The sequence below is a fragment of the Myotis daubentonii genome, chromosome 2, assembly GCF_963259705.1.
Source record: "Myotis daubentonii chromosome 2, mMyoDau2.1, whole genome shotgun sequence".
Lineage (NCBI taxonomy): Eukaryota > Metazoa > Chordata > Mammalia > Chiroptera > Vespertilionidae > Myotis > Myotis daubentonii.
In genome coordinates, this window is record NC_081841.1 from 181,272,614 (window position 1) to 181,291,367 (window position 18,754).

At 47.6% G+C, this 18,754-nt stretch overlaps 1 protein-coding gene across 2 annotated transcripts in view; it reads right to left on the bottom strand.

The window, feature by feature from the left end:
• The window catches only part of SLC15A1 (solute carrier family 15 member 1), an 88,417-nt gene that overhangs the window by 21,287 nt on the left and 48,376 nt on the right, over window positions 1–18,754 (bottom strand). The window contains exons 2-7 of one of the 2 annotated variants that reach the window (XM_059684989.1): window positions 5,030–5,046; window positions 4,314–4,395; window positions 4,071–4,212; window positions 3,030–3,149; window positions 399–498; window positions 74–164 (exon numbers count right to left, since the gene is read on the bottom strand). In XM_059684989.1, coding sequence (XP_059540972.1) covers window positions 74–164; window positions 399–498; window positions 3,030–3,149; window positions 4,071–4,212; window positions 4,314–4,395; window positions 5,030–5,046 — 552 coding nt within the window. The remainder of the gene's footprint in view (window positions 1–73; window positions 165–398; window positions 499–3,029; window positions 3,150–4,070; window positions 4,213–4,313; window positions 4,396–5,029; window positions 5,047–18,754) is intronic. The other variant, XM_059684990.1, reaches the window with a different exon arrangement.

Genomic DNA, 18,754 nt, shown 5'->3' on the forward strand with positions numbered 1-18,754 from the left:
ACAAACTTTCCACGTGATTTTCTCCCCACAATTAAAAAAAGAAAAACAGAAGCCCCCTCTGACATTTTTTTACCTCTGAGAATGGGAGTGATGATAGTAGAGAGCAAACTTCCAGCATTAATGGCCAAATAAAAGATGGAAAAGAATCGGTTTCTTTGTTTTTCCTATAACAAGAAGGATAAAATTAAAGTACAATGAAGTTGGCTATATATCAACTGATTGAACCTGATTATATAGCTGATAATCTGACCTTGCTTCAAACTTAGTTTTGGTCAGTATCTCACTTTCAAGTCTACTTGAAAAGAATCCAGTGGCACGCGGACCTTGTGTCGGTGGAATTTGATTCCTAGAAGTTTAGAGTCCATTTATGTGGTTTCTGTGAAGGCATGAGCTCTTACCTGGCCCTCTTCAAACTGATCTCCACCAAATGCAGACACACAGGGCTTGATTCCTCCAGTGCCGAGAGCTATCAGGCCCAGGCCGATCATGCACAGCGCCCTAGAGGCAGAAGGGGGTGAAGGTATTGCTGAAATGTGAGGTCTTAAAAGCAGGAACCTCCTGTTTCTTAGCTTCCCTCAGCACAACAGGTGCAGGGGTAAGCACAGAGAAGGGACAGCAACCTCTATACAGTGGTTCTCAACCTTCCTAATGCCGCGACCCTTTAATACAGTTCCTCATGTTGTGGTGACCCCCAACCATAAAATTATTTTCGTTGCTACTTCATAACTGTAATTTTGCTATTGTTATGAATCATAATGTAAATATCTGATATGCAGGATGTATTTAGGCAACCCCTGTGAAAGGGTCGTTCGACCCCCAAAGGGGTCGTGACCCACAGGTTGAGAACCGCTGCTCTATGAGAAGATAATGGGCAGGAATGCAGTCTTGACAGGTGAAGGGGACTTGATCTCATGGGCTTCCATGTGTATACTGTTATCTAATAACTTACTAGCTAGAAAATGTAAAGCAATAGCTTGAATACTGAACAAGGATTTTTGTATGGGATTCTTCTGCAGCCTTATGATTGTTAGCAAAAGAATAGGTAAGTGATATGTTTAAGCATTGTCTCTGTATAATCTTAATAGACTCATAACAGTCATTAAAAGACATTAGAAAACATGATTTAATGGCAAAGCAGAATATCAGGTTAGTTAATATGATCTTAACTTATTTACAGAAGACTGGAAAGTAAAGGAAAATGTTTATTATAATCTTTTACAATATTGAAAAAGATTATTTATAATAATTAGAAGGGATTAAGGATCATTTATTTGTATTTACTTTTGCATTATCCAAGTTATCTGTGTTTTATTTTCTGAATTGAAAAAAAAATCACTCATAGAATTTGCCAACCCTCATTTGTAGTTTTGTTAAATGATAGCAGGCACTACAAATTTTAGGTTTTATGTGTGCATTTTTCCATATTGCTTGATTGCTATGTTGCTTTAAAGTGCTAAAAAATATTTTCTGAAACAAAATCTAGAACTACTACGTGTAGAAAGAATTCTTTAAAAAATCACATTCATCTAGCTGAATTAGCTGGTTGAAGCACCTCTTTCCTTGTTTGCTTCTTAAGAACTTAAATGCTGTCACTCTAAGCATTTTAAAAGACAACAAAACATGGCCAGTTGCATATAACACACCCAGCAATCTTGTGAGAATTGTGGGTATGCGCTAACACAGTGATGGTGAACCTATGACACGCGTACTCATTTTTTTGGTTGATTTTTCTTTGTTAAATGGCATTTAAATATGTAAAATAAATATCAAAAATATAAGTCTTTGTTTTACTATGGTTGCAAATATCAAAAAATTTCTATATGTGACACGGCACCAGAGTTAAGTTAGGGTTTTTCAAAATGCTGACATGCTGAGCTCAAAAGGTTCGCCATCACTGCCCTAACAGGAACCCCATGAGAAAGAAAAGTAGCTAAGCTTTCCTGAGCACTTGTCACTTGCCAGGCAATGCTCCAGGTGCTCCATCTGGATGAACACACACAGTCCTATCTTAGGGAGGTGCTATTACAAATGAGGAAACCTGGGCACAGAGGTTAAGAAACAGCTAGTAAGGAGCACAGCCAGAATTTGAACCCACAAAGTCCATGTTCTTAATCAATATTGTAGATTAGGAAATTGAGGCGTGGAGAAGATAAGTTGCCCCAAGCCCTACAGCTGCTCTGTGGAAGGGCTGGGGGTCAGAAGCTGCCAGGCTGAGCTTATAGCCACTGCCCTCGACCAGCAAAGTTTCCTGTGGGCACCATGGGCGTTACAACAAAGGACCTCGTCTGGGCAGCAACCTGACTGATGAACAAACCAGAAACTCGGGGGCTGCAGATAGGAATTTAAATGTCTTTCTTTTTAAAAAAATACATTTTTATTGATTTTAGAGAGGAAAGGAGTGGGAGAGAGAGACATTTCAATTATATTTTCCCAACCGATAAGGTAGTTTACTTAGAGACCAAGGAATCGAAGCACACGAACAGGAGACAAAATAAATCTTGGTAACTTGTCTACTAGACCAGACTGCAGGGAAGGGAAATCAGTCTCACAGAGGAGCACTTGTCAATGGCAGCGTCAATGGCAGCGTCCATCAAGGACGCAGAACGTAGGGCTCGAACAAATATTTATGAAACTGAGTTAATGGGAACTCAGTAAAAGTGTAGTACAAGACAGAAAACCAAAGGTACAGGGTCTTGAGGAAACCGGTCCAATTGAGGATCAAGGTCAGTGGCAGTAACGTCTGTCCCTCCAGGGAAGATGATGATTAACATAAGTATCCCATGCACTGACCACGCGCCACATGACATGTACCCCAGACAGCAAGCCTTCGAGTGAGCAATGACTCCAGACAACTGTTAGGATGGCAACATACCAGTAATGAAGACCCAACACTTCAGTCAATTAAATGGCTTTCTCTCTATCGCTATAAAGGCCTCCTTTACACTTACGGTGAAGTTCAAGGTGAAACATTGGAGCACCAAATAAGCAACCAGTGGGAGGGGGGAGGGTAGCAGGTAACATCAACTCACACATGTAAAGGAAGATTGTTGGGGGTTCCATCGTGGTCGAAGTCTGAGAGGTCATGAATGGAGCTTACTGCGGTGACTGCCTGCCCAATTGTGTAGACGATGGATAGTGACACGATGGTCCTGTGTTTGGAGGGGTTAAGAAAAATCCAAGTTAATTGTACAGTCCGCTTCCTACTCCACCACAAAAAGGCCCCCGGCTTCAAACTTTCGAGAGCCTGGTCATGAAGGTACTTGTTTCTCAAATTGAGTAAAACTGGTAACTCTTAGAAAGGCAACCTGCTGACGAACCTGTTGCCCAGCCTGCAAGCGCAGAGCAAAGACTTGCCCAGAGGAGCCGGAGCAAGGGGGGAGATGCGTTTTATCTTCGAGCTCTTTGTAAGACCCAGTGTTTTTTGTTACCTAACTACTGAAGTCGGTACTTGTCTCTTTAGACAACAAGAGATTCTTACCTGATGCCTGGTAACAACATTTGGCCAGGAGTGGACCACTGCTTGCTCGTGTATTGAGTTATTTTGAGAGAGTGAATTTTCCTGCTTCTGTCCACATCATGCCTTGGCCTGGCAGAACCTTCACTTCTTTGCTGATTAAATCCTGGGGACTTCCTGATAACCCCCTCTCGAGTGCACTTGACCAAGGGCTGGGCTGGTGCCCCGTGTCCTCTCTGTCCATGGAGCAGTGTGAGCCTTTTGGCTGCTGGGATATCAGTTGGGGAGCTTCTTTGTTCTCCCTGCCCTTAACTCAATGCTTCCCACATCATTAATGATAGATGGTGTCCCTGCTACTATTTCAAGATGAGACAAAGATGTTATTGCTGCTTGAAGGAGGAAAGGAGAACCTACAAACGCCACTTGCACTCACTGCTAAATGCCAGGCACTGTGCCACGCTCTGGGGGTACGCGGAAGAGCAGAAACAGGGCCTAGCATGCTCTCCTAAGAGTTTCAGGTTTCTGATTCTTTGCTCCCCGAGTCCATCATCTCAAACCACTAAGCTAATAATTACTTTTTGGCTTGCCTGGGAACAAGGAAGTTGCAACTACTCACGAGAATTTTCCCAGCCAGGAGTCGGCAATGAGAGCACCAAGGATAGGCGTCAGGTAGCAGAGGGCCACAAAGGTGTGGTAGATGGCGGTGGACAGGTTGTCGTCCCATTTAAAGAACCGTGTGAAGTACAGAATGAGGAGTGCTTTCCGCAGCAGACAGGGCAGGGGAGGGAAAAGCACAGTTAGGAGTGGCCGCGGCAACTGGCGCTCTGCACGCAAGGGGGCGGGTGTCGAAAATAGTTACCTTTCATGCCATAGTAGGAAAATCTTTCGCAGAACTCATTGATCACGATGAAGAAGATGCTCAGGGGATAACCAAAGCAACTCTGACAAAAACAAAACAGTCCAGGGTTAAAATATGCTCCCTGCTGGCCCATTTTCACAAATGAGTGCTAACGGCATGAAAAGTAATCTGTGCCTATTAGTTACTTGTCAGTGACTATCCAGAGGTAGAATCTTAGAATTAAAAATTTTTTAGAATTAAAAATTTTTTGTTCCCTTACATTCCACACAGAGGCAACGATGAAGCATCTAGTTTTGTTAGCCTGAGAAGGGCTGCACAAAGCATTTCCTAAAGAGAAGGAACATCTCATACTCAGGACTGCCCTCTCATGAACGATAGATGCACGATGCTCATTTGTTATGAGAATGAAGCACAAATGTGAACATTTTGGAGCAAAACAGACTAGAGTCTATAACAACCGTGGGCAAACTACTGCCCGCGGGCCGGATCTGACCCGTTTGAAATGAATAAAACTAAAAAAAAAAAAAAAAGACCATACCCTTTTATGTAATGATGTTTACTTTGAATTTATATTAGTTCACACAAACACTCCATCCATGCTTTTGTTCCGGCCCTTCGGTCCAGTTTAAGAACCCATTGTGGCCCTTGAGTCAAAAAGTTTGCCCACCCCTGGTCTATAAGGTGAAGCTACACAGAAAAGAAAAAGGGATACTTACATATGATTTGGACGTCCCTGAAAGAAAAACAAAAATGCCACTATTAAAGTCAAATAATTCAAATGCTTTCTGCTGAGTCTAAACTCAGGCCCTGTGACTTTTCCTGACAGTCAGATGTGTTATCCAGACCGCTGCAGCCATCTCCAGGATCCCAGCCCTAGCCATGCCTCTTGTCCAGAGTCAGGCCTGGAAGCTGCATCTTCTTTAATTAGCTCCAGACAATTCTCCTGTGGGTCAGAGTAGAGAACCAGAGGCACAGAGAACGGTGCCAAACCCATTTCCTCCTTAAAACACCCCAAAGGCTGCCCACTGCCCACAGGCTAAAATCCAAACTTTTAGCATGTTCTTGCTATCTCACAAGGTCAGCAGATTTGGTGAGGATTAAATAATGGAAATATAAAATGCTCAAGGGTACTTAAAACACAGTGAGGGTTCAACCAGCATTCTCGTCACCTGGGCCCACCTTCCTTCCAGCCCCTTCCCCAGGCAGAGAGGGCTCCCACCATACCCAGCCATTTGTTCACTGAACCGGTATGTACCCCCCCAAAGTCCTTCGTGCACAAAACAGCAAATCCTTTGCCAGGATGCTCCCTGTATGCCCTCCTTCCCTTCATGAAGCCTTCTCTGACCTCCTATGCTGCCTCAATGCCATAACAGCTTCTATGTCTGCCTCCACTTTAGCGGAAGAATCACCACGTGCTGTTCATCTCCGCTTTTCCAATAGCTACCAGTGCAGGGCCCACTGTTAGAAGAGCAAAAAGACAAAGGGCCAGAATCCGAGTGAGTTGGTACAACCCACGTGCCATTGACCATCTTCTAAACTGAGTGCCCTTCACCCCTGTTGCCAGTCTCTGCTCCTCTGTCTCCCCTGAATTTTGACAAGATTTCACCCATAGTCTTGTCTCAAGTCTTAACATTTTCTGGTGCTTCTTTCTGTACTAACGCATTGCCCAGTGTTAGTATAGAAACAAGTCTGTGTCTGTTACATGCTAGGCCCCTCGCCCTGGGGAACCATCTCCCTCCTCCTCTCAGCCCCCATTGACCACATCTTAGAGTTCTTTGCTATTAGGGTCCCCTGAGCAGTCCCCTCCTCCTCTATTAGGAATCAGTGACCCCCCAGCAGTGGTTCTCAAACTGAAGTGTGCCTCAGCATGACCCTGAGGGCTATGAGAACTGGTTGCTGGACCCCACGCCCAGAGTTGCTGTCTCTGTAGGTCTGGGATGGCCCATTGAGTTCGCATTTCTAACAAGTTCTAAGGTGATGTTGCCACTCGGGTGCAGGGACCCCACTTTGAGAACCACAGGTGAGCTGTGATGTTGAGTTGCCCGATGGATCTGCACAAATAAGTTTTGCCACTTCTCCGGCCCTGAGACCCAGACAGGTCCTCCTGTGCCAGTTCAGAGCAGGAACTGAATACAGAAACTGCTCAGCACGCAGACGTCTCCACCAAGCCTCCCCACCTCACACTCTCACAGGGTTCCCCACTCAGGGCCCTTCCTCTCCCATCTGCCATATTGTCTTCTCATTATGTGCAAATCCAGGGCCCGTCCCACAAGAAACAAAACTGGACTCTGCCCTTGGCCCAGACCCACGTGGTCTTGCAGACCTTCCCCTGCTCATCTGGGGGGGCCTTCCTTCCCCATTCTGGTCATGCTGTGCTGTGGGCATTTGCACTTCTCCAGCTCAGCATGGCCACACACCAGATGGTCTCACTTTTGCCCACATAAGAACAGTGATGCTATTTTAGTCCTTGTCCCGAGACGGGAAATAAACTGTCTGGTCTCATGGGACCCCAATTCCAAGCTCTTCTTGCCCATAACCGTTCTGGAAGGAGATTCCTCAAACCTAAAAGACTGTTTTTTTCTCCTCAGTTAGACTTCCCTGTGGGGATAGGCTGCTTTGAGGGGCATCGTGTGAAGAATGCGGGCATGGGGCCAGTCATGTGATTGAATCTCTGTCCTGTTGCTTTCCAGCTGTGACTTTGGGAGAGCCCATCTTTCCTCGGACAGGCTGCCTATCGGATGAAGATAAGGCCACCCACCTTTCAGGACTGCTGTGAGTGCTCGCTGGAAAGCCCCAGCCAGGGCTTGATGCGGCATTCAGCAGGAGATGCTACTACCTAGGAATCCTCAGCACCTCGCCGCGTGCTGCTTTCCAGGGTGGATATTAAATACTTGTTGAATGAATATGTCCCCCAAAGAACCAGTAGTATCGCGCATCAAGCACCATGTTCAGATCCTGGCTCTGCCACTCGCTTGTTCCATTGGCCCCTCCAGGCCCGCTAGCCACCCTCTGCCCATGAGGCTGACCTGCACGGATTTCATCTGTGTCCCCCCATCCTCCTGCTTCCCCCATATGGTTTGGCCGGTGGGGAGCCCCAGCAGGAGATCAGAAGATCAGGTGTTCCTTTTCCTGGCTCCTTCCTGGAAAGGTCACCTGAGACTGCTGTGTCCTCAAGCGACCGACACCGCTCCTCTGCAGTCGACACTTTCCACGTGGCTCTCTCCTTCCGGGGCTTGATCACTGTTTTGACTTTCCAAGGGTGGTAGCAATGGGGTCATGACTCTGGGTTCCTGCACTATCATGTATGGTCCCCACAATCAGTCTTTTCTAATCAGTCTTTTTTAACAAATGCTCCTATTTTGAGAATGCCATTTGTTTTCTGATGGGACCATGACTGCCATAGCCCACAAGTCAGATTTCATCACCAGACTGGGGAGAGCGCCACTCCCCAGGGAAATGAAAGGACCGTGCTTCTGTAAAGCCCTCTGGCCGTATTCGGAGCCCAGTTTCATTGCAGTGGTGCCCGGTCTGCTCGAGGACTTGGACGCGGACGTGGCAGGACCGTACCATGCTCCGCCTACTTAGACCTCATGTAATGTGGTCTCACCACGGTCTCCCACAGACCAGGCACAGCGTGGAGTGACACCACATGGGCTCCAACCTTCTCCAGAAAAGCAGGAGGGAGGTATGAACCCAAACTCAGCAGAGAGAGCCTGGGGCTTCCCTGCAGTCCTTCCTTTTGCAGATTTCTCAGAATTTTGGTTTCCAGGAAAGACTTTGCTAAATATTATTTAACACTGATTACTGCTAAATAATACTGGCAAAGGTTTTATTTACTTCAAAAATAAATAGTGTTATAGAAAAAAGACCAAAACAATCAGAGGGCTTAGGTCTTGTTGCAACCATCGCACCCAGAACTACATTATGGAAAATGGAATTTCTAAAGCCACGCAAGAGAAAACCTGAGTCCCCAGTCATTCCCTGGCAGGTGTGCATTCCAAAGGTGCGCACTGCCGGGCAGAGGTTGGCAAACTCTTCTTCTGCAGAATTCGGAACTGTTTACTGGGTGTGATACTGCAGTCAGCATTTTTTTTTATATATATCTTTATTCACCTGAGTCAACAGGATTGCTATCTTAGAAAGTGGACGTCGTGCATAGGGTGAGTCTTAAGTCTGGACTCAAATTTCAACTCAGTCACAAGAGTCTGTTTACTTTGGTACAATTGTGTCTGTTCTTGGCATCGAATCAGCAGAGCGGAGTGGTCTGATGTTTCTAGCATCATTCACGGGTCACCTGGATTTAACTGCTGGTCTGAGGAAAACAGTTTAGAATCAGGCTCGCCATGAGCTTGCTTGGTCAGCACGGGGCACAGAGCAATCGCCGAGTCAAGGCCTGTTCTTACTGTTTCTAGGCCCAGCAGTGCCTTTGTCTTTTTCTTTTGGCTAAAGAATCTAATAAAATAAATGTACACGATGGATTTCTATGATTACTGACTTGGGGGGAACAACAGGAAAAAACAAGAAAGACAGTCTAATCCAGCCCGTTTGAAATGAATAAAACTATTGAAAAAAAAAGACCGTACCCTTTTATGTAATGATGTTTACTTTGAATTTATATTAGTTCACACAAACACTCCATCCATGCTTTTGTTCCGGCCCTCCGGTCCAGTTTAAGAACCCATTGTGGCCCTCGAGTCAAAAAGTTTGCCCACCCCTGGATCACTTCCCATTACTTAATAAAACCTCTCATTGCGGTGAGCACTTCCTACTGCCTAACAAAGCACATGCCATATTTTGGACCATTTAGGGATGGAAATACGAACTTATGGTTTGTTACCTAGACATTAAGAACACCTTCAGCACCACGATGGGTGTAAACAGTGGATTTCTAGCCCTTGGACATGGGAAGAGAAGGGATGAAGCACTTTGCTAACGTCTAAGCGAGGAGAAAAGTGTTCCCTATCGTCACCAGGAATGAAATGGAGGGAATCCTGTAGCGTTGCTGGGTGTGTTAGAGACGGTGTTTCTGAAGCTATAGGGTGTGGTAGGCAGAGCACTGGTGCCCCCAAGCTGTCCATGTCCTACTCCTTTGAACTTGTGGCCCTGTTACCTTCCATGGCAAAGGGACTTTGCAGATGTGACTCGTTAAAGACCTTGAGATGGGGGTTCATCCTGGGCTGGCTGGGTGGCCCCAGTGCGATCATGAGGGTCCTTGAAAGAGTCAGAGGCGGAGACGTGAGGAAGAAAGCGGAGGCTGAGCGGGGGCCATTGCTGGCAGGCCACCACGACAAGGAATGTGGCGCCTCCAGAAGCTAAAAAAGACAGGGAAATGGATTCTCCCCTGGAGCCTCCCGAGGGAACTCAGCCCTGCTGACGCCTTGGTTTAGCTCAGTGAGACCCATGTCGGCTTCTGACCTCCACAACCGTAAGATAATAAATCTGTGTCATTTTAAGCCGCCAACTTTGTGCTAATTTGTTACAACAACAATTGCAAATAACACATGGTTTTGCCTTAAGCTTTGTAAACAGGTTTTTAATCACTATTTACAAAGAACCAAGACACAAACTTCCTAGCAGTTTTATTTGTTGGCAGGATGCCCTTTTAGTAATCCTATTCTCCCCCTCCCCGCCCCCCCCCCCCCCCCCCCGCTACATTTTCTATCTGGGGCCTTGGAAGTCCCTATCTGGTGACTGCCTTGTTGATGCGATTTGGCAGAACCTGTATGGGCGCTGCTACCTTCTGCAGGTTACCGACTGTCCGCTCTCCATCTCTAATGCGGGGCTGCTGCCAAGCAGGAGTGGTCTGCAAACGGTTCCACCAACCGGGATTAGAATAGGTTGATCATTGTTCCTTTAGGGCAGGGGTGGGGAACCTTTTTTCTGCCAAGAGCCATTTGGATACTTATAACATCATTCTCGGGCCATACCAAATGATCAACTTAAAAGTTAGCCTGTTATGTTGGGTCAAACATCTAGTTAACTCACCCCTAACGCCTTGGCAGGGCCAGACCAAATGATTTTGTGGGCCTTATACAGCCTGGGGGCTGGACATCCCCCACCCCTGCTTTAGGCCACGCAAGTGCCTTACAACGTAGGTTATGTGAGAGCCCAGAGAATGCGGTGGCTTCTGCTAGACGATAGCCTCGCTCTTGGCCTGAGTGGTTTCCGTTAGACACATTGCCCCTGTGTCTCAAGGAGGAAGGACGTGGGCCTTGGAGACAGGCAGGCTGAACCGCAGCTTGGAGACATTCTTCCTAGCCACGTGGCTTTGTTCAAAGCACTTAACCAGGGGACCCCCACTCCTTCACCCAGAGAGGCCAGCACCTTCTTTGCAAGTGGACTTATCAGGCAGAGTCTACATGAGGTTTGTTATTCACCGAGTGCCATCAAGACCGCTGGGTAGGATGGATGGGTGTTTGGAATGAATTGACTTAAAATGAAAACATGGCCCTGACCGGTTTGGCTCTGTGGGTAGAGCGTTGGCCTGCAAACTGAAGGGTCCCAGGTTCAATTCCGGTCAAGGGCATATGCCTGGGTTGCGGGCACATCCCCAGTAGCGGGGGTGCAGGAGGCAGCTGATCGATGTTTCTCTCTCATTGATGTTTCTAACTCTCTATCCCTCTCCCTTCCTCTCTGTAAAAAAAAAAAAAATCAATAAAATATATTTAAAATGAAAACACGGACAAGAATTTCCCATGGAGAGGCTTGGCTGGGGTGAGGAGGCTCTCCAAGAAAGAGGCAGTCCCCTCCAGGGTTGCTCACATTCAAAAGCAGAAGGCCCTTCTGATATCACCCGGGGAACTTCAGGCCTGGAGATTAGGACAGAGAAAAGCCAGCCTTCTCAGGTACAAGCCATAGCAGCAGGTGCAGCTTCTCAGTCCAGCTGCTTTTCTGATGGGCAGACCACAGCGTGTGGCTCCGGGGTAGCTGGAGGGGCTTAAGGGTCATTTTTAATTCCCAGGGCAGTGGTTCTCAGAGTGGGGTCTCTGGACCAGCAGCTATACCTGGGAATTCATCAGAAATGCAAACTCTCAGGTCCGTCCCAGACCCACCTAATTAGAAACTCAGAGGGCGGGCCTGCCGCTCTGCATGCTATCAAGCCCTCCCGGTGCCGCCCCACGTGCTGTGGTTGGGCGTTTGGGAGGACTCACTGCTCTGGAGTGACACTTTCTGAGGCTCTGTCTTATCTTACCTTCCGGTCTCCTGTCCACCCTGAGCTTCCCGAGATGGAGCCCTCCAGGACTGCTCTCTAGCCTGGCTGGCTCTCTGAGGCCTGCAGGGTCAGACCTGCTGCTCATCACAGCAGGTGAAGCCCTTCGGCTTCTGCCTTCCGCCTCCCTGCGCCCCACACGGAGGAAGGCACAGGACTTCCCGCTCCACGCAGGCTCTTCACAGCTGTCTGCACCATTGGGCAGTCAGCACCCACCTGCCCCCTCAGCCTCCCAGATACTCTCTCCCCACTCTTGGGTCTCTTTAGCCTCTTTACAACTGCCCCCGGCAAAGCTAGTTGTTCTGATTTTTGAAAAATGTTACAGAGCTGCGTATACTATTTTTCTTTTTTTGAGAAAATAGTGTGTACCACTTCAAAAAGAGCCTACCAGGATATGCCCGAGGCGTGCCTGTGGCTGACCTGAGGCGAGGTGATGGGACAGGGGGAAGAGGAAGGAGCTAGGTGCCTTGTGCTGCACACTTGGTTGGATTCCCGCTCCCTTCCCAGCCCAAACACACACACACACACACACACACACACACACACACACACACACACACACACACATGATCAGCTTTGATTAAGAGGAGAAATGTGCTTTTCCCCCCCAGATCAGTAGTCAGGTTAACTCAAGAGCCAGTTCTGGGCTTGTCACCAGCCCTTCGTTCTGCAGTGGCTCTCCTTGAAGCTGTTTCTTGCCTGACTTGGTGAGTTTCCCCCCTTGTGTGAATACTTCGCCCCATTTCCCACCCCCAGGGTTCCTGCTAGTCCACATGGCACTTTTCTATGCATTAGGAAGCTGTGATCTTTCAGGCCAGCTGCTGCCCTGGGAGGTGTGGCTGACGAGTGGACAGTGGCTTAGCGCCAAGAAGCAAAGGTGCCCCGGGTGGATGCATTGCTTGGCAATGGAGCAAGGGCTGCATCCCAGGCTGTTCTGGGCTGCATATCTGGCGCTTCGGCCAGCGGGGCACCTGTGCTCTCTGTTCCTAGAACACATAGATAGGAAGGTGGTCACTACTGATGCTGTACTGTGTCAGGAACAAATTGTGTAAACACGGCTTTGTAACTAACTTTGTGGTTTTTGCAAATAAAAACGCTGTAATCCTGCAGTCGGCACTGCAGCTCAGCCTTTGCTTCGGCAGAGTGCTGTAACTGTAGTCGCTGGCCAGCTTAATAAAGGCTCCTAAATCTTGATCTGAGTCCCTGGTGGTCGTCTCCGCGGGTCGCCCCATTACAAGGTCCTGGGGCCCCTCTATGGACTGTGACCCTGCCCATCTTTTAATTGAGTGTGTGATTTTTATTTTCAATAGAAATAAACCCCTTTCTTCAACTACCTTCTTCCCCACCACAAGAGAATCTATTTTTTCCTTGATACATCAACAAGTAGCTACATAAACAGGGAACACACTGGTGTATGGTCATCAGAATGCCACACTAATCCGGCCATGGGCTGTCTTACTGCACCATGGCTGAAAGCAAATGAATGATCAGTCCTTTGAGAACTAAGAGTGTCAGCTAAACCCCAACAACATGAAGCTACTTTAGAAATGTGGGGAAATCAGTGTGAATGGGACAGCACAGGTTTTACTAAGTGACTTTGGCATGGTGCCACTGCAGGGAGTGGCTGGGCTCTGGGGCACCGGTGATCTCGCTTGTACCCACGCAGGCCAGGCGGGCAAAGGGGCGAGCCCTGCTGAGGAGGACGGGGCTCTCCGTCTTGCCCCCTGAGAAGACAGATACAGAATATAAATCCATTTGGCTACAGTCTGGCATAGGCTTCTCAGCAGTGGGATATCTCATGATGCGTGCCGCCATTGTCCTTAGCTGTTGTTCTGGTGTTGCCCTTTTATTGTGGGAATAGGGCCCACAGGGAGGTGGCACCATTGCCCAGCCTTCCATTGCCGTGTGAGTAACAAGCTGCCCGAGTGTCTTTAGCCATCCATCGGCCAGGCCTGGCCCTTGTCTTATCCTGCGTGTGTCTGGCAGCCATGCCTTTGCCTTTCTTTAACCCACCTCGTCCCTCAGCTTGGGGCCCACTGGGCAGGACTGAGGGAGGCAGCTCTTGGTCGGCACATGAGTTTGCTGGGGCTGCCATAACAACGTACCACAAATGGAGTGGCTGAAAACAATGGAAATTTATCGGCCCACAGTTCTAGAGGCTGGAAACCCAAGGTCAAGGTGTGCGCAGGGCTGGTTCCTTCCGAGGGCTGTGAGGGAGAATGTGTTCCAGGCCTCTTCCCTGGCTTCCGGGGCTTACTGGCGAACTTCGACGTTCCTTGGCATGGAGGAACATCGCCCTATCTCTGCCTTCATCCACACGGGCCTTCTCCCGTGTGCCTGTCGGTGTCCAAATTTCCCTTTTCCCCAAGACACCAGTCACATTGGATTACGGGCCCACCTACTCCAGAATGACCTCATCTAAACCGATTATATCTACGATGACCTTATTTTCAAACAAGGTCACATTCTGAGGTACCAGGAGCTAGAACTTCAGCACATGAATTTGGGGGGCCGAGGGTGGGGGGCATAATTCAACCCATAATAGTCAGAGAGCACCTGTAGTGCTCAATATATGGCTGTGGTTACAGATATTCTCCTTTTAAAAAGATTTCTACACAATTGTCCAAAGTGATAGCCACCTCTGATAGTTTTATAAATAACTATGACTTTTATCATTGCTTCTGTAACCAAAGGTGTGCATCACTGACCGCCATATCTGTTCTCTTTCAGAAAGAAATGATCGTTATGGACCTCAGGATCTGACTGGCTTCGGACATGCCTAGAAATGGTTTGTTCCTCAATTCAAGGAAAGGGCAGCCAGGCTAGAGGGTGCTAGGAGTTCATATGCAATAAGCTGTCATGCAAAACAGAAAGATCCAGGCACAGGCTTAAGCTCTGCCTCAGTTACTTCAGCGAGATGGGTGTTAGGAAGGCAGCCCTCGCTCTCCAAGTTATGTCCTTTATCTACACCTGGACATTCCTTCATTCAGAAGAACATCCTTTATTCTGAACTTCCAGCTAGGCTCACTTTAAATGCTGTGACTGCTGGGAGCGAATAAACAAATCTACTCTCAGGTTAAGGAGAAGCCAGACATCCTCAGAGCAGGCTCTGAAAGGGAATGGGAGAACAGAACAAGAAGGGAAGCAGCTGTCAGCCTCCCGAACAACACCCTCCCACCACAGCCAGCTGCACACACCCAACACACAATATGAACAAGGGAATTAGTAGCAGCCCTGATAATATTGTATATGGCGGAGAAAACAATACCAAGACACGTAAGTGTCACTAAATCAAAAGGAACCAGTCTCTTGGTCCTTTGAGGGGAGGGGTTGTTTTGGAAGCAATTCAGTTGGAAACCCTAAATATTAGAGACAAAGATTTTTTTTACACTTAGATGTGAAAGCGTGGCTAGAAAATTTGCTTTATGATCACAGTAAGTGGGAAGTTAGCTACAAAGCTATGCACGAACTGTACATTTCTCCCTAGCTGATATTTAGACTGCACATGCCTCCTTCCCATCATGAATCTTCCTATAAGACATTTCTAGAAGCAGAATGCTGGTAAAACATTTGCATATTTTATTTTGTTACATATTACCTAACAACTCTCCATAGAAGTATTAGGTGACTAATTTTTTCCAGTCTTATAATTTTGAAATGAGCATACGTAGAAGAAAAAGCTATAAAAAAGTTTAAATATTATCCATAGCTAAGTGTTGCCTGGAAACTTTATCCACAGATGCGCACTACAATACCAACGGAGCGTGCACATAAGTTTTAGAATTAATTTGAGGTAAATTACCTGAATCTATGACATCGTTGTGAGCATTTCTGATTCACCTACTATTACACATGGTGGGGGGAGTGTTTTCCACACGCTTATGTCATTAAACGGATTGTTGTTTAGGATGGATCAGAACTGTGAGCAGGCAAGTCCATCTGCCGTGCTGGGGGAGACGCCAGGCACCAAACGTAGCCCCAAAGCTGCCGCAATGCGCTCATCCTTACACACTAAGAATGTTCCCTACCTAAAGTTATGTGTAGGTGATGCACGTATTTCAGAGAGAACCTTTCTATTACCATGTGTATGGGTTGGAGAGGATGTCCCCCCAAAACTCATCTCCTTCTCAGAATCTCAGAACATGACCTTATTTGAAATGCGGTCATTTCAGGCAAAGTGAGTTAAAATGAGGTCATACCGGAGTAGAGTGGGTCTTTAACCCACTAGGACCGGTGTCCTCCTAAGAAGACAGCCATATGAAGGCAGCTATGCATGGAGGGGAGATGAGGTGAAGACACAGGGACAGGAGAAGGTGACCACGGAGGCAGGGATAAGAGCGGTGTATCTACAAGCCAAGGAATGCCACAGACAGGCAGCAACCCCAGAGGCCAAGAGGAAGGCCTGGGAACTGATTCTCCCCTGGAGCTTTCGGAGCCAGCGCGGCCCTGCCAACACCTGGATTTTGGTCTTCCAACCTTCAGAATTACGAGAGAATACATTTCTATTGTCTTAAGCCACTCCATTTGTGGTACATTTCTTTTCTTTTTTTTTTTTTTTTCTACAGAAATTTATTCTCTCACAGATCTGGAGTCCAGGAGTAGGAAATTCAAGTTATCAGTAGAACACTCCTCCCTCCAGAGGCTTCGGGGGAAACCCATCCCTTGCCTCTTCTGGCTTTGGGTCACTACCGACATTCTTTGGTGTGCCTTGATTTCACTCCAATCTCTGGCTCCATCTTATCTATTACTTTATTATTTTTTTTTATTATTGCTTAAAGTATTACAAAGGGTATTACATATGTGTCCATTTTATCCCCCCGCCCTAGACAGTCCCCTAGCCTCCCCTATCACCCAGTGTCTTATGTCCATTGGTTATGCTTATATGCATTTCTTACAGTAGCCCCAGGAAACACCACTTGAGCTTATGTGTATTGACTAATGGGAAAAAGGGTTGTTCCTCCAAGAACGTCTCAGATGTACCTCCTATGTCCTACTCGCTTTTATAACAAAATCGTCCCACCTGAGGCAGATTGTAGGCGTTTTAAATGCTTGGCCCGAGAGCTTCCAATGACTTGTGTTATGTAAGTACGTTTTGCAAATTTTCCGATCTCAAGTCTGATTCTCAAACCACATTTTCCTTTGGTTATGTGCTCAGTTTCACAAGCCCCACACAATAACCGATGACTTTACACCCTCACCCAATGGCCGGCTCCTTTCAGCAGCCCCGTGGGAGGCCTTGGCTGGTTTCCAATCTGGAGTAATTAAATCTTCCTCTCATTTTAGGAGCATCTGTGAAGATCCGATCCCTTCCCCTTGACGGTGGTTACTTCCGACCGCTGAGACCATCCTTTATCTCTGTGCTGCTTGTGGACTGTAGCTGCACTTGCACCCAATCTCGGCAGCGAGCAGAAGCATGGCCCGGCCCGTGTGACACAGCCCTGTTCACATCAACCGCATGAGGCGACCCCGTGGTTTCTTCCGTGATATATTTCTGGCCTCTGAGGCCAAGGCATGAAGTTGCAAAACAATGATTCTCTGGTTCTTTGTGTTGCAACCCCACTCTGAGTCAACGTTCTCGTCTGCTGACAATACTGCTTTCCTTCTTTCACCACCCTCACGGAGGAACGTGGAATGTTCCTCGGATTTCACCCTTGTTTTTATTTCCCTATCAGCTCACCTGGGACACCTACCTACTTTCTCTCCTGCCAGGGCTGAAATCAAGATGCAACTGTGTCCTAGCGCTCCCCCGAGAGGGGGCCCGGCCGGCTGTGGAGTCCCAGTCCCTTGCTTCCATTCATTCCCTGTCAACCGTCCCTCTCTCTAGCGAGCTTTCCTGCTAGCTCAGCTAGCCCACTGCCTAACCTCTCCATCTGTTCTCTGCTTTTCAGAAACTCAAAGGGCAGCAGGAAAATCATTCATCAAAAAATCCGAGTAAAGCAAAAATGGAGTAATTCCACCCAGGACATTGTGCGGAGGTATGAGGGACTATGGAAAAATTTAGCATTAAGGAGGCAAATCCTTCAACTCTGGCAAGCCACTATTAGCTGCTGCTTTCTCTGGTCTTCTGATACGTCATGCACCTCAACTGTAACACAGTGTGGAAAAATGGGTATGGGCGAGGGTGTTCCTACGCCTGAGGATATGCGTTTCTACAAGGCAGGACTATTTCATACCTGCACATGACAATTAAATACCTGCACACATATTTAAGGAATGCAGGCCTGCCCCCTGCAGCCTGTGCTGGGCCACATGATTCATCACCTCTGTGCTTTTCTACCCTATGTTCTTAGCCTCTGCAAGCTAATTTTCTAATTCTAGCTGCTCATTTACCCCAAACTTGATCACCCTGGGCAAGCCAGGGGCCAGGCTGCACGAGCCATGATTTCATTTGGGGGCACAGTGGCAACGTTTGGATGTGGGGAGAGCCTGTCATTTAGAGCAGTAATTCTCAAAGTGTAGTCCTGGCCCAGCAGCTCCTGGGAACCTGTGCAAACACTAACCCTTAAGCCCTGCCCTAGACCTACGGACACAGACAGTCTAGGGATAAGGCCGGGCAACCTGTCAGAATAAGCCCTCACTCAGGGGATCCTGATGCATGCTGCAGTTTGAAAACCATGGACAGTCATTCCAGCCTGGGGGAAACAATGCCAGTCCTTTCTTTGTGCTGTCTGGGAGGAAGGTGCTCCCAGGGATCAGAGGCCCAAGGCCACCTTTGGCGTGGCGCTATCTCAGCATCTAGCTGTACACGTGCCACCTGTATAGGAGTGCCAGCTCCCCTGTGACCTCAGCATTGTTCTTCGGTTTACCCAAGAGCCTCTGGGAAGAGGAGAGAATGCGGAAGGATTTATAAATGGCCAGGTTCACAGCACCTTTCCGGTTAGTCCATCATTTTATGCTCCGGCAGGAGGCCCCCTCGCAAAACTCACCAGAATCCCATGCAAGGCCAGCAGGAGGCTGGGGGTTAGGGGGACAGGGGGTGCGAGGGGCAGGAACATAACAAAGTATCCTTCATTAACTGAGAGGATTTCTCAAATCAGCCTGGAGGCCCTGGGAGAGGGAGACAGGAGTTTGCTTCATAGAACTAGAGTCCTCCTCATATTTAATTTTCAAAGTCAAATATGTGTCAATGGTTTTTCAGACCAAAGTAATTTGCTATAGCAACAACTTGAACTCTGGGTAAGGGAGTGGGGTGGGGTGAGAGGAGGGATCGAATATTAGAAATCTTCAATCA